This window comes from Malania oleifera, chromosome 2 (assembly GCF_029873635.1).
Source record: "Malania oleifera isolate guangnan ecotype guangnan chromosome 2, ASM2987363v1, whole genome shotgun sequence".
NCBI lineage: Eukaryota > Viridiplantae > Streptophyta > Magnoliopsida > Santalales > Ximeniaceae > Malania > Malania oleifera.
Window position 1 is genome coordinate 130330394 of NC_080418.1, and position 24899 is coordinate 130355292.

Consider the following 24899-nt stretch of genomic DNA (forward strand, 5'->3'; position numbering starts at 1 on the left):
GCCACCATTGTTGTTCTGTGATTTGGCTTGAAAAGCACCCTCCACAGATCCTTCTTGCCTCATAAGCCTCTTTTGTTCTTGTGCCTGCAGTGCATTCAACGATTCTGCCAAGGTAATGCTTGACAGATCTTTTGAGTTTTCCCAAGATGAAATTGTAGCCTCAAACTTTTCAGGAATTGTGACTAAGACCTTTTGAACAATTCTAGAATCCGAAAAATCAGTGCCTAGGAGTCTTACCTTGTTGACAATGCCAAGAAGTTTGTCAGAATATTCCTTGACTGTTTCTGATTCTTTCATCTTTTGCATCTCAAATTCTCGGATCAAATTCAGCACTTGCATCCCTTTAACCTTTTCATTTCCTTCGTATCCTTGCTTCAAAAAATCCCAAATTTCCTTGGCTGTTTTCAGTGTCATTATTCTGGTAAAAATGGTGGATGAGACTGCTGCAAACAAGGTTGCTCTTGCTTTTGATTTTCTTTGCTTCATCTCCTTTTGATTTTTGATTTGTGCAAGAGTTGGATTGTTTGGCAGGGGTGGAACTTCATATACCTGTTCAGAAGCTTCCCATAGATCATTAGCATCACGATAGGCTTCCATTCTAACAGCCCACATCTGATAATTTGTTCCATCAAACACTGGAGGTGCAATTACAGTGAATGAATTTTCTGAATTCATTCTGAATAGGTTGTTGTGTTTGAGCTCTCTCAATCTCACAGGTCCCTCAAGACTATAGCTCTGATACCAATTTGTTGGATATTAAAAAAAAAAAAACAGAGACTAAGGATAACGAGAGAAGCTGATTTAGAGACTGCAGAAGGCTGAATTTTATTGAGCAACAAACTATATATTTATACAGCATAATGAAAACTGAATTGCAGAAAAATCTGCTACTTGTTGAGCATAACAGCTAAGTGCCTAAAAATTAGCATGAAGAAATGGTTATAGAATAGCAACAAATAAAACTGATTCAGCTCCTAAAGAATAGCAACAAATAAAACTGATTCAGCTCCTAAAAAATAGCAACAAATAAAACTGATTCAGCTCCTAAAGAATAGCAACAAATAAAACTGATTCAGCTTCATGAGTCACGCCAGTCAACATAACTACTATCTCTTTGCAATCTAAATTTATTTAATTATCTAGATTTTGATGGCCTTATGAAGCATCTCTCGTTCTGCCATTTATATATGTCCCCGTAGGACCATAATAATTTGATGTGTTGTTGCTCGTGTACCAAAATTAAGACGTCTGATTATTTTTTTTCTTTTCTCTATTTCAGAACAAGGTCCCACTGTTATCTGAGGAAGGATTGCATCATCTGCATACATTTATCTTTGTCCTAGCAATTGTGCACGTGACGTTTTGTGTACTTACTGTTCTTTTTGTTGGGGCAAAGGTGAGTATCTATATTTTCCCCTTCTTCTTCAAACTATTTTTTTTAACTAGTTTATCGTGATGTAGATACGCCAATGGAAGCATTGGGAGGATTCTATTGCGAAGGGTAATTATGATACGGACCATGGTAAGGATTCTTTTTTATTTTTTTATTTTTCATTTTTCTTTTTTGATAAGTTGATGAATATATTAAGCACTAGATGATCATAACTCATGTGCTGCACAACAACCATCACCGAGCCTTCCCACTGATGCTGTATGAATAATTTTTCTCTGATCCGCATGATACAGTTTGCCCATGTGCATGGGAAAAATACAAGAAGACATGCATAACCCATGCCTCCCCTGGTTAATGAAGAATGCATTTTTTTTCTTTTCGGTTTTTTCATTTGTTTTTTTTGGGGGAGGGGGAGGGGATGCAGGTGATCAGTAATGAACAATTTCATAGTCAAAGCACTGACTTGATTGCATGTTGAACTCAGTGAACAAAAATAAATTTTTAACTATATCTTTGTCTATACATTTGTAGTTTGAATTATTTGCATTTGCTTAAGTTTTATGCCAGAAGTTTCTCTAAGTCATCATTCTATCTAGAAGTTTAAGCTATTAGGCTGTGGGCCAACAACAGATGTCAAGCCTTAACACTCCCCTGCAGGTTTGGCTTGATTGCGCATTGTGGAGTGAAACTCTCGTGAGGAAGACAACATCCTACTTAGAATAATTTCATAAATAGAAGATAAACAAAGAGAACGATAATTGAACCTAGGACCTCCTAGAAATCATGTTAAGTCACCACTTTGCCTAACAGTTTAAATTGTCATGTTGTGGGCAGACCAACAATGTTATCATGCCTTAGCAAATATGGAAGGGTGATAAAAAACTATACTTTAGCATTGGGAAGCCAAATAAAGAAAAACTAATAATTTGACACTGAATTGTTATGACTAGAAAATATTGGGAAACTATGCTCTATTCTATAGCCTTTGATATTAAAAAAAGTTAGGAAGTGATGGCATGTTACTCAACCTTATAAGAATGACACTATTGTGATGGATGTAATTTCTTGACTATTGGCATAATCCAGCAATTGAGTTTTCCCCCATCACAGGGATGGGCATTCTATATTGCTGAATAGTTAATGAAGCATTCTAACCTGTTTTAGTTGAAGAATGTTGTGCAGACAAGCTATAATAATGTGTTCTTGGCATCCTATATTGTTGAATGGTGAACCCACTTGGCATAGTCTAGGTATGAGGCAATTCAACCTATTTTAGTGGAAAGATCTTGTTTTGAAAAGTTGGGATGATTTTCTTTTAACTAATTTATGAAGGGTTTGGTGCTGAACTGCTGATTTCTGCCTGTTCTGTGCATGATTTGAATCTGTTTTCTGTGTTGTGAAGTTCTGCAAAAGAAGGTCACCCAAGTCCATCAACATGCTTTCATTAAGGAACACTTTCTGGGATTTGGAAAAGATTCAGCTTTACTGGGTTGGGTGGTAAGTTTGTACACTTTTGCAATAGAATCTTAATGCCATTTTTGAATTGAAGATCAAAACTTATATAGAGCAAATTGAGCCCAAAGTGGTTCTTTGTTTTTCTGAATGAGAGATTTAGATTGAATTATGCATGTCTTCATTCTCTGTGTATTATTTTGCCTTTCCCAACTTCATTTGTCTTGTCCTTGTTATTTAATTTGTATAAAAAGTAAATCTTATGCACATGCTAGATGGTATGGTGTGTCACCATTTAGGGGTAATGTTGGTTGTATTTGTTGTTATCATTATTATAGGAATGTGATATGGCATACATTATGCTGTACTTTTCACATGAAAAATGACATGTATTGCCGATGCATAGTGTGCCTTGACAGTATCGCAGCTATCCATGATATTATAATATACATGTGGTAAGTTATGATACATGCAAATCTGCAATATTTATTTATTTGGGTGAAAAATATGCAATACTATGTGCATTGAGAGGGATTAAATGCACTTGTTCGTATACTTTATGACAAAAGTCATCGCTTCTCTTGATTGTCAGACAAATTGTGTTTTAGTATCTAGTGCTACTACTTTTTTAGATTACCACTTTAACTTAAAACTTAAGATGTTATGTTGTGAGCCAACAACATATATCAAGCTTTAACACTCCCCTGCACATGCAACACAGTAGCATGTGGAGAGATAAACAATGATGAATAACACCCATTATAAGGAATACAATAATTTTAAACGCCACACAACAAACGTGGGCAACAAGAGTAGAATCCAAGACCTCTAGCAATCATAGCTTCTAATATCATGTTCAATTACTACTTTGCTTAAAAGCTGAAGATGTTAGGTTGTGGGCCAACGTGTATCAAGCTTTAACAACCTCTACATCAACAAGAGACTATCTGTACATTTTATTTTCTTTTTCTTTTGTGATTAGCCATGGCTTATGGATTAAAGGAGAGGTTTTTGGTGTAGCTGGAATTTTTGTGAACTTGAAATCCAAGTTGAAACTTGGAACTGAGAAAAAAAAAAAGAAAGCCTTGAAAGAGTAAAGGTTGAGGTTTCTATTACAGGTCAAGTTTTACTAACTTAATTATAAGTTGAACTTGAAAATAAATAAAAATAAATTCAAAAAATCCTGCCAGGTCATTCATACATCCATCTGTTGCAATGACAATATTAGTATGGTTGCTTCTGTGAAATTGCGTGATCATAAGTCCCCTTGTGTTTAGTGTGGGGGAAACCTCAGCTATGATGTCTGATATTTTAATTTCAATTATTTTTCATAATTTTATTTCCAGAGATCATTCAGAAAACAGTCTATTTAAGTTGTAGCACTACAAAATATTATTTCTTCGCTAAGTGAAATGGACTGCTCTTCTAATGTAATCTGTTTTTTTTTTCCCCGACCCAGCATTCATTCTTCAAGCAATTTTATGCATCCATGACAAAGTCCGATTACATTACACTACGACTAGGTTTCATTATGGTAAGTTAATATGGTATGAGGCTAATGTTTGCAATGTTTATTTTCTGCTTCTTTATAAGCATTTTTTTAATCTTCATGTTGAAATTATTTCTACTACAGACGCACTGCAAGACAAACCCAAAGTTTGATTTTCACAAGTACATGATCCGTGCCTTGGAAGATGATTTTAAGATAGTTGTTGGGATAAGGCAAGAGATGGCTGAGAATACCTACATAATTGTGAAATTTTTTATTATAAATTGTGCGTGCTCATCTGCACATGGTGATAACTGCTGAAGTTGTTACTTTTTTAATAAAAAATAATTTCCTATAATTAGTGGATTGATATTTGATTTTGTCGGTTGCAGCTGGTATCTTTGGATATTTGTCGTCATCTTCTTATTGCTGAATATTAATGGTATGCTACTTCTTTGAATTAATTAACAAATAAGTAATTAACTCCATTTTATGTCCTAATTGCAAATTTTATTGATGGTTGTAAGCTTTTCATTTGTTTTGGCGTTCATTGTAAGTATGATGTCACATCAGGGTTAGTGTTCCTTCCTCACTTATTAAATTTGCTATAGAAATTGAGGTTGGAGTTCAGTTTTCATCTCAAGCTAATGGGGAAGATGTAATCCTCAATTGTGTTTTTTGGTCTTTCAACTATGCACTCCACTTTGTTTTTATGTGCTGTTTGATTTTGGTGAGGCAAGTTATGTTTCACTTATTAGATGGGATTGTGACATGCTTAGAAAATTCATTTTCTTTTTTCAGAAATTTGATGATAGTGATATAAGCGACCTTACTTGTTGCTTGATTCTCTTGATTCCTTTCAATCTACATGACAAGATAGGAAAATTTATAGATAAGAGTGCTTTGGGCACTTTTTTCAAGCCTTTTATTCTCATCTCTTTCATTCCCCTAATGTAATCTCTTTTCCATGGGTTAATTGTATTTGGAAGACTAAAATTAGATATGAAGTTAGGACATAGGGCTTTTGTCTGGTCAGTGATTCTCCAAAATGTCAATGCTAACAACTTATTACAGGTGAGGACCGCTAAGATGGCACTTTCTTCCAATGGAGTCTCATATTCATCTCCTTTTTTCTTTTTTAAAATTTATGTCCCACTGCAGAAATTTGATTTAGAAAAGACTGCTTGGTTTTTTGAGGACCATTGTGTTTTCCTGGCAAGGTTAGAGGATTTTCGGTAAATGCTTTTAGATATTTTTTAAGAGATAAGCATAAAAAAGCCCAGATTATGGTATTCTGCTATACTTTCAGTTATCCAATCTTCATGGTTGGAGAGGAAAACTTGGATTTTTATGAGTGAAGTCGTGCCTCTATAATTTCTTTGAGATAATGTTGCATTCTGGCTTCTTTTCATTTTATGTTTTCGTTATTTTCAAAGGAGTGGCTCTTGCTGATATTCAAAATGACTGAAGGGCATTCTTTTTTGTTCTATTTTTCTCTTCTTTTTATCCTGCCATCGTAATTATCTTTTTCTCATCTCTTAATATACTCCTGTTTTATCCCAAAAAATAAGAAAAAGTTTGCTTATCTGCTTTATGTGGGGCCCATGTTCTAATGTCAAGTTATAATCTTTAGAGGACAGGTGTTTTCTTCAGTGATTCATCTGCAACTTGAATAATGAGGAACATTATTGGTTCTGTTTTTGGTTTTTGTCATGCATGCCGAACAATCTCAGATAAATGGTTCTCACCTTTGTCCCTTATTGATCTTTACAATAATATCCAAAATTTTTTGGATACACTCATTTCCAGTTGTTTTTTATCATTGCCTTTCAATCTGTCTTCGTCGACATTTTGAATTAAATTATATTCATTTTCGTTAGACCACATGATGCTTCCAACTTATGGAACTTCAGTGTAATTAGTGCTATTTTCTAGTTATAAAATGCTCGTCAAGCTCACCTTTGTCCATTTGTATTAGGTTTTGTGTTTCAATTCTACTGTTAATAAATAAAAGAATAAAGATAATCCTATTGCCTCAGGATTATGTGCGGTTGTTGTACAAAAAGATTGCAATTTCATTTTGATGAATTGCTATTATTATTTAGATAAAAATTGTGATGTAGGATGGGAAATGGGTATTTGAATGGATAATTTTGACCAATTTGGATTTGGAGACCAATATCAAATAATAGGTTCAAAGGATTGTTTGGTGTCCTAACCAAATGTCTTCAGTTAATTAGTAGTTATTATGTGTGTAGTTCAATTAGTGGTAGGCTTATGTGTATATGGGGGTTTCTTTGTAATATACGTGGGTTTAGGGGTTCATTTATAATTTCTTGTATTTGTAGGGCTTTATTTGTAATTTTCTTGTAAATTTAGCCTTTCTTATAAATAGGGTGTGAAAGTCATGGAAGAGATATTTTTTTTTTTTTTGAGTTTGAATATTGAATTGAACATGTGTTTTCACCCCATTGCATCTCCTTGCTACTCTCCTCTCCCATCCTCTTCCTCTTCCTCTTCCTCTTCCTCTTCCTCTTCCTCTTCCTCTTCCTCTTCCTCTTCCTCTTCCAATTTCGCTCTTGAAAGTAATTCCATATTGCTGTTCTGCTTCATTTGGGATGAATGGTTGTCCATGAAGAACTGGAACCTCCAGTCCACTTCACTGTTTTTCAGCCCATGACCTCATTCATTTCTCTATAAATGATTAAAAATAGTGATAATTAAAATTTTACTTACTGATAATCTATATCAACGTCCTCATTCAGTTATGCTTTGGAAATGTGCATTATTTTGTACGACAGTCAGGTAAAATTCTTCTCCCTTTTACTGGCACATGCAGGTTATGCATACCTAGAAGCAATTCGCAACTAAATCCAAACTTGATTCTGGTCTATTTTATTTTCAATTTATCCTCTTTATTGCTTATTGATAAAATACACAAAATTGATTGTAAGATATATACGTATCTATCAATCTTACCAAGCCATTCATAATTGCTGGTGTATACTTTACAAGGACTCTCACATATTGTCTCTTTTGTCTTATTTCTTAAACCTTTTGATTTGAAGTTCTTTTGCATTGAATATGTTTGTTTCTTTCTTGCTGTGAAGAAAGACATTTTGTAACAAGAGATGATAGAAATTTAATTTCTTCTCACTTTTTTACAATTTGTATCTCAATATTAAGAGCTCAATCCATTTATTTTATGCCTCCCTTTAGATGTGTGTGTGGGCATTGTCAAGTTGTGGCATAGTATTCTTTTTCATTTTGGATAGCTACGTGAAGATGGCTTACGGAAACAATACATTCTTGTATTCTTGTGCAGGTTGGCACACATACTTTTGGATTGCTTTCATTCCTTTCATAGTGAGCAGTTTTAACTTAATCCCAATGTGCATGTTAATGTTCCTCCATTCACCAGGCTTGCATACTCACTTTTCCCCTTCCTTTCTAGTAATTTTATGCTTAAATGGATGTGCAGAAGTTAGTAATTATCTAGCTGTATGTTGTGTGCTCCTGTTAGTCAATATTTAAAATTTGCCCATACATCTACAAAATCCTTGCGAACATTTGTTTTGAATTAGTAAGCAGCGTGTGGTCAATTCTTCCTTTTATGTTTTTTCCTACTTGCATTAACTTCATATGATGTATTTTGTTCAAATAATTTTTTGAGGCACTGACTTGCATTTCCATGGTTGATTTTCATCTGTTTTAAACTTGATGTTGCTAACCTGTAGTTGAGGTTCTATCACTAACTTGTGTTTGAAGGCCGAGTCTCTTAGGCCTTAGCTGAGTTTTGGAAAACATTTCTATCAAATTGATGCAAAAATTGTTTTTGTATGATATTGGCATCAAAATATAAGAATGGCTTAAAACATAAATCATGATAGCTCCAATGCATATATATCGCTTGTTTGTTTTTTGAAACTCCCCAAAAATACATTGCTTATTTAGATTAACTAAGCTTAGGAAATACGAAAAGTTGGGAGGCAAATTGGCAATGCTATTTGTGACCCAAGTGAAGATAGTCATATATGGTAAAAGTATATACAACAAACATCTATTATTATTATTATTATTTTTTGTGTTTATACTTTATAGCTGTTTTGTATGGAAGAGACAGACATTCTATTGCATCTAAGGGAGCAAATTTTTAGTATGTGATTAAATCTAGGCTTTCTAGGATTTGATCTGACTGGATCCATGTCCAATCCAAATAGTTAAATATGATACATGATTTTTTTTCATTAATTAATTGGAATTTAGATCCATTATTCTATGCAACAAGCCAAGCAAATTTGGATACATATTGACATACTCCATTGCAGTTCCATTTTTGTTATTATGTTCATAGTAATATAATACAACAACAACAATCAAGCTTAAGCCCCACTAGGTGGGGTCAGCTATATCCTACAAGAATCCTCTTCTATCATTCTACATGATCCAGAGGCAATATATCCTTTGACAAATGGAGGGCTGTCAAATCATTTCTTACTATCTCACTCTAAGCTATACTAGGTCTACCCCTCCCCTCCTCCTGCCAGTAACATTAACTACTTCACTCCTCATTGGTGCGCTATTTGGCCTATAATATTGCATAAAATTATTCTATTACTTTTACAATTAATTCATTTTTATTTTTCGAAATAATTTTTTTTCCCAAAAATATTACTTTGAAGAAGTGACAAGTTCTCATGGTAATGAAACTTTAGATTAAAAGTTTTTTTAAAGGTTTTCTGCAGCAGAGATATTTAAATGCATGTTCATTTTTTTCTTTTTTTTGTAAGCTTTGAGAATTGGAGTTTCTTGGGGTCTCTGTCTCTCTCTCTCATAGCTCGGTGCACAAAGCTCCTGCATATGCGGGGTCCAAGGAAGGGGCAGACCACAATGGGTCTATAGTATGCAGCCTTATCAATTTTCCTGCATCAATGGGTATTTTTCAAGTGCTTGTCTTCACCTTTTTAGTTTCAGCCACCGGGGAGATCTTCTCCGCTCTTGTTATTAAACATAATAACGGGGTGGATATTATTGTAAATAGAGACCTAAAAGATAATGTAGTAGATGTTAAAAGAATAGGGGATAGGATCATTACAATCAAGTTAGTTTTAGGCTTAGAGATATAGTAAACTTAGCAGAAATCTGAAAAGACAATTTTAGGAAGATATGGATAGTATTTTACAAGAGATTTTGACGTCTGAAAAGACATTCATAGGAGCTTATTTGAATGGTCTCATTGGGAAGGATAATATAGGGTATGAGAGGATACATGGTGGTCATGGATATAGAGATAAAAATGAGTCCAGTGATACAATCTTAGATTTTTCTATGTCTTATGATTTGGTTATATTGAATACTTGCTTTATAAAAAGAGAAGAACATTTAATAACTTTCAAGAGTGGGTACAACAAAAGCCACATAGATTTCTTTTTAACTAAGAACAGGGATTATCTATCTTGTAAGGATTGTAAAGTTATCCTAGGCGAAAATTTGATTATACAACAAAGAGTCTTAGTATTAGATATACATATTAAAGAATGGAAGAGAAGTAGCATAAATCAACACAAGAGGACTAGATGGTGGAACTTGAAGGAAGATAATATAGTAAAATTCAAAGATAAAATGAACAAAGAGTGTAATTGGACAATAGGGGATAAGGTTGATGCAAATACTGTTTGGAATAAAATGGCGAATTCTATTGTAAGGATAGCAAAAGTGGTTTTAGATGAGTCCAAAGGAAGATATTTGGGTAGTAAAGAAAGTTGATGGTGGGATCAAGAAGTCCAAAAAGCCGTTAAGACAAAAAGAAATTGGTATAAGGTATGGAAAAATTGTAAAAATATAGAAAATCTTGAAAATATAAAGAAGGGAGAAAAAAATGCAAAAGATACTATCAATGAAGCTAAACATAGAGCTTATGATACTTTATATACTAAGCTAGATACAAAAGAAGGAGAAAAAACATTTATAGACTCGCTAGAGTTAGAGAAAGAAAATGCAAAGATTTAGGTTTTATAAAATGAATGAAGGACGAGAATGATAATGTCTTAGTTAGAGACGAAGACATAAAAGAAAGGTGGTGGAGATACTTTGATAAGCTGTTCAAAAAACCAAAATGAAAGATTGAACTTGGAAGTGATAGTTGAAGAGAAGATTAAAAATAAGATGTTTATTCGTAAAATTAGAGTCCATGAAGTTAAGATGACATTAAAAAATATGAAAAGTGGGAAATCTATAGGACCAGATAAAATACCAATTGAAGTTTGGAAATGTTTTGGGGATAAACGAATTATTTGGCTAACTAATCTATTCAATAGTATTATAAAAATCAAGAAAATGCCATAAGAATGGAGGAAGAGTACATTAGTACTTTTGTATAAAAACAAAGGCGACACTCAAAACTGTAATAACTATCATGAAATTAAGGTTATGAGTCGTACGATGAAATTATGGGAAAGAGTCATTTAACATAGAATGAGATTAAAAATAAAAATTTCAGAAAATTAATTTGGTTTTATGCTTGGGAGATCAATAATAGAATCTATTTATCTTTTAAGAAGTTTAATGGAAAAGTTTAGGGAAAAGAAGAAGGACTTGCATATGGTATTTATTGATCTAGAGAAAGTTTATGATAGAGTACCTAGGGAAGTGCTTTGGTGGGTATTAGAAAAGAAGGGAGTTTGCAATAGATATACGAAGGTCATTAAGGATATGTATGATAGAGTAGTGACTAGCATCAGGGCCGTAGGAGGAGAGTCTAGAGAGTTCCCAATCTCAATAGGTGTTCATCAATGTTCTACTTTGAGTCCTTATCTTTTTATTTTAGTAATTGATGAAATTACTAGGAATATCTAAGATGAGATCCCTTGGTGTATGTTGTTTGTAGATGATATTGTGTTGATTAATGATAGGAGTGGAGTGGAATCTAAGCTAGAACTTTGGAGAGCCAAATTAGAGTTTAAATGGTTTAGGATAAATAGGAATAAGACTGAATATATGGAATGTAATTTCAGTAATGTAAGGAGTAACAACAGAGAGAAGATTAAACTGGATAATAATAGCACTCATAGATTTAGATATATTGGATCTATTATGCAAGGTGGAGGGGAAATTGAAGAAGATGTAGTACATAAAATTAAGACAGGTTTGGTAAAATGGAGGAGTGCGTCAGGTGTGTTGTGTGATCATAGAATACCCTTAAAATTAAAAAGAAAGTTTTATAAGATGGCTATGAGGCCAGCTATGCTTTATGGTTTAGATTGTTGGGCAACTAAGAAATAACATATACAAAGAATGCAAGTACTTGAGATGCATATGCTAAGGTGGATGGGTGGTTTAACGTTAAAAGATAAAGTAAGAAATGAACATTTACGCAAAAATTTAGGCATAGCACCAGTTGAAAACAAGATAAGGGAGGGGCGACTTAGATGATTTGGGCATTTAAAACGCAGACGTAGTAGAGCATTTGTGAGGAGTGAGTTGGTTATGGTTTCTGGCATGAAAAGGGGTAGGGGTAGGCCTAAAATTATTTGGAATGAGGTAGTGAGGAAGGATTTAATAGCCCGTTAATCTAATAGAGGAAAATGCTCTAAATTGGGTGAATTGGCGGAAAAGGATTCATGTAGCCGACCCCACCTAGTGGGACTTAAGGCTTGCTGCTGCTGTTGTTGTTTTTGTAAGCTCTGAGAAATCTAACTTAAACAGCTGTGAACACGAGCAAAGGTTAGCATTAAAGAATAGGAGGAGATATTTTCTGCTTCACTTTGGGTGTTTTTTCAGGATTCTTTGGGAGAGTGATTTTTTTTTTTTTGGATATTCAGTGAGATTGGTTGGCTCTGCTCGATTGATTTGGGCTTTTTTATTTTTTTATTTTTTTATTTGTTTTTTTGTTCTCTGTTTTGCCTCAGTTTGGAAGATGTCTTATCCTCCTTGTACATTCTTTCTTTTATTAATATAGATTCATATTCTTTCCAAAAAAAAAAAAAAAAAGGAGAGAGAGAGAGCATTGAGGAGAGAGATTATGGCTGGCAGGACTGTACCCCCTAAACCAGCTGTGCATCCTTAAACTAAATAGGCAAATGATTAAAGTTACCTTGATAACAATGAGACAAAAATACACAAACCTAGGCTTGCCACTTCTTCAAACTCTCCCCCTTAAGCTAGAGGCTAGAGGTGTGTAATTTTACCTAACCCTAGCTTGGTACAATAATAATAAAGTGCTGGTCTAAACAAGGTATTTTTTTAATAGATCTCCTAATTTATTCCATGACTTGACGAATGATGTTGCTGCAATCTTCTTCATTGCAACATTCCAAAAATGGCCTTCTGCTTTGATGTGCTTTATCCTTTCATGAAATACCAGAAATATAGATAGCAACTTGATTATCACAATACATGTCCCTAGGTTTCATTATAGTAAATTGGCACTATTGACATGAGAGATCTTAACCTCATTCATTCACTGACGCCGTGAGCTGTCGCTAGATACTCTGTCTCAACACTGGATTAATGCCTGCGAAAGTGCAGATTAATGCCTGTGAAAGTGCAGTTCCTGGTAGTAGGTCTTTTGATCCTGAACCTGCTCAAACTGTATCGAACTCCTGTGAATCTTGTACAGCAGTCCTTTATTAGAGAACTCCTTGGGATTCGGAGGATCGTACACAGCCAGTGTACCTGTTTGGGATTTCCAAAAACTGAGTAGCAACTCCAACAGCAAAGGAAATGCCAAGTTTTGTGATAGTTAGGTATACTAGCCTCCATTTCTGATGCTTATTTTCTGAATCTGGCCCATCATATCCGGATAATTTTTACATTTGGATCCTTGGTAGCGTTAGCTATAGTTTAGCTCCCCATGTACCAATCTTTAGAATGTCCAAAGTATACTTCCTCTTGAGAAAAATTTTGGCCTTTGCTGCACTGAACAGCCTTTATACTCAAGAAACGTCAGAATTTCCAGGTCCTTTATTTGAAATTGCTTCTAAAAACAAGTCTTTACATAATCAGCTATTTCGGAGTCACTACTGGTGGTAATGATCTCATCCACGTAAACCACTTGAAGTACCAACCCATATCTGTATCAATCATTCCTAACATAAGCAGAATGATCAGAATACTACTTCACAAGGCCAAAGTCAGCACCCAACTTACAAACTTGTCAAAACAAGCCCTGGGGGATTGCTTGATCATCTTGAACAACATTATGCTGGAACTTGCCCCATGCAAACCTCTTCTTCTATCTCACCGTACAAGAAAGCATTTTTACATCTAATTTATATGAAGGCCAATCGGAATCAGAACCCAACCAAACTCAGTTAAGACACAGGAGTGTTTCTAACTACACCATATGTCTCAATCAAACCACTCGGTCACCAACTTGACTTTCAACCTTCCACAAGTGTCATCAGGATAAGACATAAAAGTATTCTAGTGACAATTATTCCTTATCCAGGGAAATATCAACTCTACATCCATGGCATTTTTCTACCTAGGATTGGCAAGGCTTCAACACGAGAGGAAGGAACAGAAACGGGAAACAAATAAGGCAAACAAGCAAATGAACAATAGGAAGATGAAGCAGCGACACAATTGTCTGAAATATATTGGATCTTCCTATCATAGGGGGTGAGGCACCAAAATCAATAATCCAAGGGTTGGAATATGAGGATTCTAGAAGCCCAGTTGTATTTGAATGGGCTAAATTAGCATTAGATGCGAAAGAAGAAGGCTGAACTTGGAGTTACTGGATCATGTGGATCAGATTGTTATACTCATAGGGGGATCACTACGACTATAGCCTTTGGTAAATTTGCCAAAGACGAAAATGATTTATTTGATATTATGGATGATTGTTCATGTAGGGATTGTTTCGTTTATGCTGGTTGGTCTGGTTTGTTGCTCTTCCCATATGCCTATTTCGCTTTAGGAGGTTGGTTCACAGGTACAACCTTTGTAACTTCATGGTATACCCATAGTTTGGCCAGTTCCTATTTGGAAGGCTACAATTTCAAACTGCCGCAGTTTCTCCCCTGAAAAACATCGGCGCATGTGTAAATGAGGTGCTCTACCTAACTGGGTATATGTCTTGTTCATCACGCCAAAAATTGATTTTACGGTATAGATGTTTATGACCTCCACCCTATGCCCTGCAGCAGGACACTGGACAATTTACTTGTGCGCCCATGTGGATGAAAACCATGATTAGGAGTGTTAAAAGGGATTCATTTTAGAATCACTACAGCAGTAGTCTTCTTGGCCCAGGCTCTTCCCAGATCTCAACAATGATCAACATGTGATTCGCCTTCCCAAATGAGTGCAAACATGAGCGCCAAAACCAGCATCTCTTCTGTTACTGCTAAACTCTTCCCTGATCTCTCCTTGAACCTCTGTCTCTCCCATCATTACTACCTTTTCCATGGCCAGATGTATCCCCTGCCATGGCTAAACTCTCTTTGAGAGAAGGTTGAGAGAAGAAGTCAAACCTATCTTGCATTTGCTTCATTCATGGATGGTATAAGCTCTAAATACCATGTTGTGTCTGAGAAATATAGGTTGAATAGACTGCTAACAGGAGATCAAGGTTTGGCATTAGGGAATAGCAGAAGAGAGAGAGAGACATTTATAGAGAAATTTGGAAAACATCATTTTGTTGTGTTTTGACTTTCCTATAAATGTTATACAACTGGAAAAACAGGTGGCATTTCTGTAATTATTTAGAAAACTGGGAATGGAACATGAAAATTAGTTCCACAACGGAATGGGTCCTTACTGTTTCTGAGTCTATGAAAGTCACCTGTATAGCCCAAACTAAGAAAGAGGCATGTATAAGCAAGCGCCATTGGGAAAAATGCCGTCAGACTTTAGTAATCGAGTAGATGATGGAAGGATACTCAATTGGTTTAAAGAGCTTTTGAGCATATTGGAATAGTATCATGACCTTCAAACAAGCAAAGAATGGGTTCATTCAAAAGAATGTCTTGATTTTTCCAATCTCAAGGCGAGCATCTTTGCAAAATAGCCTTGAAGTATGAATAAACTCACAAGGACCATCCCCTTCCTTCCCTTTGGCCCCTTTGGCATCACATCTTTGGCTTGTAGGTTTGAATGAAATGAGAGTATTGGGACATTTGATTGGCATATGGTTTTATTCTTGCCTTCTCGGGACACATTGAGTGATAATTGTTGATTTCTGATTAAAATACACAACATTGTGCAAATCATCACATTTGAATTTGTATCGAGTCATTTGGGATGCATGCACCTGTGATGTCTAGATATCTATCATTAAGTTCACTTCCTCGGCATTTGAGGAGCCCTTGTGCAATGTCAAATGCATTTATCTGAGTTTGTATTTTATTCCTTCAGGTTATGATTTATTTATTTATTTTTTAAAAATTTTCAGCTTCTACTTGCCGTGGGCACTAAGCTGGAGCATGTAAATACCCAGTTGGCTCATGAGGTTGCTGAGAAACATGTAGCTATAGAAGGGGAATTGGTGGTTAAACCTTCAGATGACCATTTCTGGTTTCATCGGCCATGCATTGTCCTCTACTTGATCCATTTTATCCTCTTTCAAAATGCTTTTGAGATGGCATTTTTCTTTTGGATATGGGTAAGATGATACTTGAAGTCTCCATCTGCCCATACTAGTTAGTATTGCAATGGGAAGTAAGAATTTGGATTAACATGACCTGATATGTTCCAATCATGTGTAGGTTCAATATGGCTTTGATTCCTGCATAATGGGACAAGTTCGTTATATTGTTCCAAGGCTTATTATAGGGTAAAAAAAAAAAACTTTTCCTCTCTCTTTTCTTTTCTTTTTATTTTTTATTTTTCTCCCTAGACATTCTCTTTTACTTATTCCCTTCTTTTATGTATGATACATGTTGGAATTGTGAAATGGTCTGCGGCTACAATGTCGTTCTTTATAATTTTTCCCACAGGGTGGTCATTCAGGTACTCTGTAGTTACAGCACCCTACCTCTTTATGCCATTGTTGCACAGGTGAGTGAAGTTGGAATTTTTTACCTGAGTTTAATTTTTTTATGATATTTGTTATTTTATTTGTACATTTTTTTTGGACATGTCCTCCAGTTCTTGTACCTACTTTATAAATTTTGTTTATCTATCTAAAACCAAAAAGGAAGGAAACTCTTGACCGATTATCTGATGTGTATTTTACTGTGAAATGAAGATGGGAAGTTATTTCAAAAAGGCAATATTTGATGAACATTTGCAAGCTGGTCTCGTTGGCTGGGTTCAAAAAGCTAAGAAGAAGACGGGGCTGAGAGCAGCAGCTAGTGAGGCAACTTCTAGCCATGGGTCTACGTTTGGAATTCAGCTAGGAAGAGTAATGCGCAAGGAGTCTGCACCAGCGGATATACAGACTGCAACTGATGATGGAATTCCGTGAGTGGAACACACGGGTGCAGGGGAGATTTTTTCTTCAGAAGAACTCCTGCTTTGCAATATAGTTTTACAGGTTATTTACTGCACTAATTATCTCAGAAATCAAATCAGTTGAAATGTTTGTCACTGTTATGTTGTGGCATTAAGCAGCCTTTTTATGTTCAATTATCATTTCCATGGTTGAAAATTTTTGATGTTGTGATTCCTGCGTGACCTTCACATGCAATTGCTGATTGTGCATGGGATTTAGCGGCAATCTTTAACCCAATTTATTTACTGTACAATATAATTTTTGTTGGCACTGCAATATCATGGGACTGGCACTCCGTCTGGGTCAAGCCAGGAGTATCTATCAACAGTTTTTTTTCCCCCTTCTATGATCTCTCTCTCTCTCTCTCTCTCTAGGTGGGTTGAGGAGGGGGGTGGGGGGTTGGATGTGTAGCTTAATGCAAAAGAAAGAGAAATCCATATTAGACATCAAGTTGAGCTTATAGATGAAACCACTGTTAAGAGTCTGGAAACGATGAAGGGAAAATAAGGAAATGAATAGGAAGTGGAAATGCTCATGGGCAGTCTTGGCTTTTAGATTAAGAGGTTTTGGATAAGCTGCGCACCAGCCAAATGCACAATATTAAGGCAAAGACGGTCTTTATTGAAGCTTTGGAAGAAAAATAGTTATAAGCTTGAAACAAGGGTGACTACAAAACCCACCTTGGCTGAATGAATTTTTTTTTTTTTTGGTCAATTTTTATGATCTTGAGCAATTCTGTCACTATGCCACTCACACTAAGTCATGCACTAAGCATGTCATGTCATGTAGTAGTCATACACTAGGTCATGCATTAAGTCATGTCATGCCATATAGTAGCCATACACACACTAGGCCATGCACTAAGTCATGTTATGTCATGTAGTAGTCAGACGCACTAAGCCATGTCATGCTATACACAATAGACCATTCACTAGGTCATGCATTAAGCTATGTCATGTAATAACTCTCACACACTATCATCAACAAGGTCATATCTTATCATTTCATGTCGTGTCATGTTATGTTGTCGACATTTCTTTTCAATTTTAGAGGCTTTCACTTCATATTACAACTAACAAATTGTTTCCCAAACCTGACACATGGTAGGATGCAATGGCTGCTTGTTTCTATCAATCAAAATTATTATAACAAAATCAGACTGCAAGACAATTACTCACAGATAGTGACAATAATTACATAAGGTCTTGCAAAAAATTGGTAGATCAACTAAAGAAAGGGCTTACAGAGGAGTTGGTCAGCAAATGCAAGGGTGAATGGAAGAATGTCCCACAGCTGAACTGATCCCCCTGATGGAAAATCAACACAACAGTAGTAAAATCAAGGTCTTGAGATGAATGATCCAAGTACATCTGAAATGGTTTTAAGTGCTTAACCAATTTTCATCACAGGGCTAAATAGCGTTTGCCTCACGTGATGTTAAGGCTAAAGCAATATAACCTTTAAAAAAAAAAAAACTCTTGCGCTTAAATTACAAGATCACTGCAATAAATTTCAAATGAATGAGTTTTGGAAATTTTCAAAAAATAAACAGGTTTTTGCTGGGATACTTAAAATTACAAAACAAAATATTTTTCAGAGATATTTGGAAGCCATTAGACCATAAATAAATAAAAATGCAGATAGCCCCATCCCCGGACCATGGGCAATCCCTTAAAAAAGAACACTACAGAAAAGGTCCAGGGGTTCAATATAAATCCAAGGAGGCAATTTGTGGATCACTTTTCTTTCTTTTTCAATTCTTTCTGCTTTCTCAATGCATTCATATTTTCTTAAAATACACTCAGGACTTTGTACCTCAGACAATCAAATTCATAAATACGATCTTAACAAACTGTAGGTTTTGCTTGAAACCTGCACGTTGGAAGAGCTAGAAAACCATGCTCCACAAACTGCACTTGTTGATTGACTGCAAGAACTAACCTCCATTGTAGTTCATGCAACAAGGTTGAGATCTGAATCTTTTATTTTCTTGAAGTTCCTTTCTTTTTCCTAGCTTTTGGTGGGGATTAAATCTAAGGGTATGTTATTCTGCTTAAATTTCTTGATCATAGTGTAAACCAGTAGCAAGAAGGCAGGAGACACAGCAAAACAGATGCAGAATAAACAAATTAGACCTCTAATGTATTATATAGAAGAACACGTAAAAAATTATTTATTGTTTAAATTTTGTTCAATCTTATCCAAAAGAAAGGGAACAAGATGGAAATAATGTTCTCACAATCAAGTCGTTTCTTAATCTAAATAAAATAGTTGAAATAAATTTCCTAAGGTGCACTCTCATTTTATTTTATCTAAGTTCTGTAAGACAGTTTTTTTTTTTTTTTTTTGGAGACAATTTTATTAAAGCAATAAACAAAGTAAATAATAGATGAACCTAGGTCAACCTAAGTTCTAATTCATAATCCTAGGTTCTAAGGAAGCGGTGTTTAACCGGACTAGGTAACTTTGGGTACTCACTCTTCTTTGGATCCCAATGGGTTTCTTTTCTTGACAACCCATTCCATCTTCCTCTCTTTGCCTCTTTCTCCTCTATAAGGGCAAAAATATCTAATATGACTCTTTCTTTCACAAAATAAACTAATCTTGTTTTCATGTGAGGGTGTTGACTTATTTGCATTATTTTTACTTATTGAGACATAACTTTGTGATTTATGAGAGGATTTTCAATTATTTTTGAAAACATTATTTTTCTTAACTCCCAAAGATTTCTTGGAGTTTTCTTTTCCTCTTATTACTTTGCCATGATCTTCATTTTTCTTTTTGAAGATAGTATTTTCCTTCAAAACATTTTCAATTTTATTTTTCAAAATTTTCACTTCAACTTGAAAAGATCCACGGTCTTTTTGAGCCTTTTCTATAAGTTCCTCATTTTTCCTTTTTAAGGAGCAATTTTCTTCTTTCAAGATAGAACAAAGACAAGACTCCTTGCCTTTGGATTTTGACAATTTTCCTTCCAAATATTCTTTCTTTTCTTTTAAAGTTTCATGTTCTTTTTGAGAATTTAAAACAATTCTTCATTTTTCCTTTTAAGGGATTCATTTTATTCTTTCAAAGAAAATTCCATTTGTTTTGACAAAGTAAGCTCTTTCTCAACATTTTTATTCTTCCTTTTTACTAAAAGTGATTCATCAAACAATTTAACACAACCATTCACAATTTCATCATATGAAGGTGCATGATTCTCCTCATCCAAACTTATTTCATCTTCTTGTTCATTAGCCATGAAGTAAGGATGTGCTTCTTTCTCATTTTCATCATCGGTGGCTAATCCATCGATTTGATCCCAAGTAACACCATTCATGGCATTATTATCTCCATTTAGAATATTTTCTTCATTTTGATTTAGGGGGCAATTTATCATATCATGCCTAGAGTTAATGCAAAAATGGCATTCAATGCATGACTCTTCCTTTTCTTTTTGTTGCATTCTTTTGCTTAAGATTTTATTAAGTTTTCTTGTAAAGAATGCAATATCATACCATTTTCTATCTTAGGTTTTTCTAGATTTCTAACTTCTTCAATGGTTATTGATGACTAAGGTAAAGATTGGAGAATTTTTTGAATATAATCGTTCAATGAATAAACTCTACCATGTGCCTTTAAATTGTTTATAAGATGTGTGAACCAAGTGAGCATGGATAAAATTTCTTCATCTTCATTTAATTTAAACATTTCATATTCTCTAACTAGCATGCATATTTTTGATTTTTGATTTTGTGATGTGTTTCCATAGATGTTTTCAAGTACATCCCATATTTCTTTTGCGGTTTGATATTCGCAAATAAGACTATGTACATCATCATTTAAACCACAATCCTTTGGAGATGATCTCCCACAAATCCAAGTCGTATGCTTAAATGAACACGGACATTTGATTTTTCCCTGAAAATACAAGCGCCTTGCTTTGATACCACTTGTTAGTCGTCCCAGCTCCAGGAGTATATAGTCTAGAGGAGGAGTGAATAGACTCTTTTCGTGGAATGCATATTTCTTTACAAAATAAAAACTCTTGGTAAGATACAGGAAATTATATTACAATATAAGTAAATGTAAATCATGCACAAGACAAATAAAATGAAGAGAAGGGTAGAAAAAATTAACACAGATATTTTTATGTGGTTCGACACCAAGCCTACGTCCATGCCTTGGGACCAACCCAAGGATTCCACAATCCACTAAGGAACTCCTTCACCGGCGGAGAAGCCTTACAACTCGGGAACAAATCCCTACCATGCACACAAAGAGCTTTCACTCGGGAACAAATCCCTACCCACTCACAAAGAGTCTCTTTGGTTCACAAAGAACCTTTACCAAACGGTTCACAAAGAACCTTTACAAGAAGATGATGGAAATACAATATGATGCTCCTAAAATGAGCAAATGTTAAATACAAAGAAAACCTTACACTATCTCTCTAGTAATGAATCAAACACAATTAAAGAGCAAGAGAGAATGAGCACTTGTGAATGAAGAACAACAATGCAAAGTGCTAGGTGCTTAGGTTTTGGTATAAAAAAATGAAATACAATATGATGCTCCTATAATGAGCAAATATTAAATACAAAGAAAACCTTACACTATCTCTCAAGTAATGAATCAAACACAATTAAAGAGCAAGAGAGAATGAGCACTTGTGAATAAAGAACAACAATGCAAAGTGCTAGGTGCTTAGGTTTTGGTATAAGAATGATCAAAAGCCTTCAAAACCATGTTAATACAAGTCTAATAGCTTGTATTTATAGCTCAAGAGCCAAAGGAGCCGTTAACTAGCCGTTGGGGGGAATAAAATATATTTTATTTGGTAAACTAGTCGTTTTCCGCTCGTTAGCGTTATTTTGCCCATTGGATTCGTCGACTAGTCCCCTGCACTTATCGACTAATCACATACTGCAACTCGTCAACGAATCCCCTATGTTCGTCGACGAGTGCCATGAATTAGTAAAACTCATCAACATGAAAGTTGTGGAATTTTGTCTTAGATTTCCAATGACACCCAGATCGTCCTTTTTAGACTTTTTTGGCAAAAGTTATGCCCCAAATACTGAAACATGTGAACTCAAGGCTGCACTACGTTGGTGACGATTGCTTTGTTTCTCCTTGTCAAAAAGCATTTTAAAGACTTAAAACATTCTGGGACAAAATTATACGAAATATATTAAGCCAAATGAAGATCAATACTTGTACAAATGATTTTTCCTTGAATATAAGATATCTTGTTTTATGAAAACACACTTAAAACTTATTTTGATATCTTATATGCTTAATATGTCCTTTATAGAAATATGCTTGACTTTTAGGACTTTAGGACATACAACTAGTTTTGTAAAACAGAGACCAAGTTATGAAAATGTTTGTAACTCATATATTACTTAAGACTTGTCCCATTTTGAAAACTTAATTGAGTATAGGATTATTTTGACGAACTCTTTGTTTTTACTTTGAAAACTATGAATTGTGAGTTTGTTACTTTTGTGCAGATCCTATATGCTCATGTGTCCTAGTATGCTTATGTAATGGCTCAAATCTTACTCAAAAATCATGCAAGACACACACCGCAAGAGTTACAATACGCACTCATGCATACAACCCTTATAACAATTAATTTATATACAATAAAAACTCTGGGATGTGCTTTGGTGCTTCCGAGTTAGCGTCCTTCCAATCTTTCCTATTTGATGTCTACTCGGTCCGATCTTTGCTTCTGATTTGGTACCTCTGTGTATCCGACACTTTGTACCTGTACTAGATAAGATCTGCAAGGATGGAAAATACTAGTTAGGAACAACAAATAGGTTAATATCATTAAAACATATAAACCAAGATAGTGTAACTATCAGGGCTAACTTCGTTTGGTCCCCTAAGATTAATCTATAGTCATCTGAGCATTCAATCCATATCATGCATATGCATACATTATCACAGACCAAGTATAAAAACAAAATGCATTACAAATAAAATATTTGTCTTCTTTCTTCTTCTTTTGCTCTTCTGCTCTCCATGGATGCGCCATATGATGTATTCTTTAAGTTTTTTCTAACTTCCATTTCCAGTCCCCTTATGTGTGTGTTGAATTGTAACCTGTCTACAAACTAAGTACACACATACGATACTTTTGCTTTGTCAGCATCAAAATAAGAATCTGACTCAAAAAGTCACAACCCTAAACTAAATTTCTAAAATAACCAGAAATTTTTTCAAACTAAAATAAAAATCCTAGCCACAATATAAACACCTAAGGGCTCATTTAGTTGTGGAAAAATTAAATTCATTTTCCATTTTTCTAGTTTTCCAAAGAACTATAAAAATTTCAACTTATTTCTTAGTTTTTCAAGATTCAAACTAAAAAGGTAGAAAATAAAAAGTTTGTTTAGTTTTGCAAAACAATTTTTCATTTTTTTTTTATAGATTTCAAAATAATTACAAAAAAGACTTTTTTTTTTTTTTTTTTTTTCGATTTTCAATTTTGCATAGCAGTTTTTCATTTTTTGTCTAGATTTTTGTTTTGTGTGGATTTAGAAAAAAACTCAATACATAATCTACACAAATCAAAGTTCAAGTTTTGAATTCCATAATCACATGTAGTGTGAGAAGTCATAAATCTAGAAAAAAAGAAGAAGAAGATATTTTCTAACTTTTCTATATGGATTTAGAAAATTGGAAAATAAGGTAGCATTTTTTGTAAATAGTTGAAAAATTAGAAGTGGAAAAAAAAAATATTTCCACAAGCAAATTGTGCGAAAACCTTTTATTCTTGTTCATTTATTTTGCACAAATGTTGTAAAAAATGAAAAATTAGAAAACTTTTTTCTTTTTGTAATTCTTTGGAAAACTAGAATGGAAAATGAAAATAAAAACTAAAGGGGCCCTAAAATTCTCTGATGTTTATCCATCAAACTCCACTTGTTAGAGAAAACAAGACCTCACGTTCTGAAATGCCGTAATAGCTTTAACTCTATTAGTTGAAACAAAATACAACATGCAGGCAAATCAAAAGGAGGAACAATCTACATTGCATTGTCAATCACCATGGGAAAAGATCAGAGAAGGCTGCAAGTGGCATAGAAGGCTGCAATGTCCTCTGATAAAATAACAAATCCTCTAAACAAGAAATCAATTCAATATCCAAATCAATTGGCAGCTCAAGAAAACATGCATTGGGTCCATGTTCTAGAATGATGGGTAATGTTTCACTAGATTTGACTAAAGATGATGTGGAGGGAGAAGATGCAATGGATGGAGGCACAGATTCGCTATGAATACTCTCAAGGAGATTTCAACAATAGGATCCATGATTAAAGAATTTTCAACAAACTCTAGAGCAACCAATTGTTCCTCAGTCCTTGGGTTGGAAATGGAACATTGAGGTTGAAGAGCGAGGTCATTGACAAAAATATCTTTCCAAGTGGTTGGCAACTCATGTTGATGTTCATTGCAAGTCTCAACAAGCAAGTTTGGTGACAAATCAAGGTCCATCTGTGGCCAAGAGACACCAGCAGTGTTTGGGTTCACAAGACAGGTCTAAGGCCTTATCTTGATAAGAAGATTCATGACTCATCCACTAAAGGAAAAAAAAAATTTGTGCACGAACCATGATACTCAGTTATGCAACAATTTGCATGAACACTTATCATATTTGGTTGTTTAACCTCAACAATTTGAGTTTTCTCTTGAACATCTTGGGTGGACCTAGGACTGCCTAGTGGCTGTAGAGAAATTGATTTAGGCAAATGGAACTCTTTCAGATTGGAAATGGTATCATGCATTGGTAGCTGGAGAAATCTCATAGCTTTCAAAGCCATGTGGTAAGCCTTAAGAGTAGTGAGATGTTTTTGAATTTGCAATATCATATGCATTCTTATGTCATCCCTCAACCCTTTCTTCAACATAATCTCCACCTTAGGTTCCTTACTAATAGCACACCAATAAATGAGGTCTTTAAGGTAATAATTGACATTAGAAGTGTTAGTATACTTCCTAAGTTACCATTTTACCCTTGTATATTTCCTAAGTTACCCTTGTATACCCTACCTCCTTTAGCTATAAAGCCTTGTACAGTGTTAACAAGAAATACTGAGAGTTTCTCTTTTAACATGGTATCAGAGCCT

The 24899-nt window shown here is 34.6% G+C and overlaps 1 protein-coding gene across 1 annotated transcript in view; it reads left to right on the plus strand.

Moving 5' to 3' along the window:
- LOC131147740 (MLO-like protein 1) overlaps positions 1–16929 on the plus strand; it is a 29350-nt gene extending 12421 nt beyond the window's left edge. Inside the window, exons 4-14 of the mRNA XM_058097283.1 lie at positions 1280–1396; positions 1462–1522; positions 2796–2890; positions 4305–4379; positions 4479–4567; positions 4727–4776; positions 7660–7700; positions 15733–15942; positions 16046–16113; positions 16277–16337; positions 16528–16929. Of these exons, the coding sequence (XP_057953266.1) occupies positions 1280–1396; positions 1462–1522; positions 2796–2890; positions 4305–4379; positions 4479–4567; positions 4727–4776; positions 7660–7700; positions 15733–15942; positions 16046–16113; positions 16277–16337; positions 16528–16746 (1086 nt within the window). The 3' untranslated portion in view covers positions 16747–16929. The remainder of the gene's footprint in view (positions 1–1279; positions 1397–1461; positions 1523–2795; positions 2891–4304; positions 4380–4478; positions 4568–4726; positions 4777–7659; positions 7701–15732; positions 15943–16045; positions 16114–16276; positions 16338–16527) is intronic.
- Positions 16930–24899: the final 7970 nt, after the last annotated feature.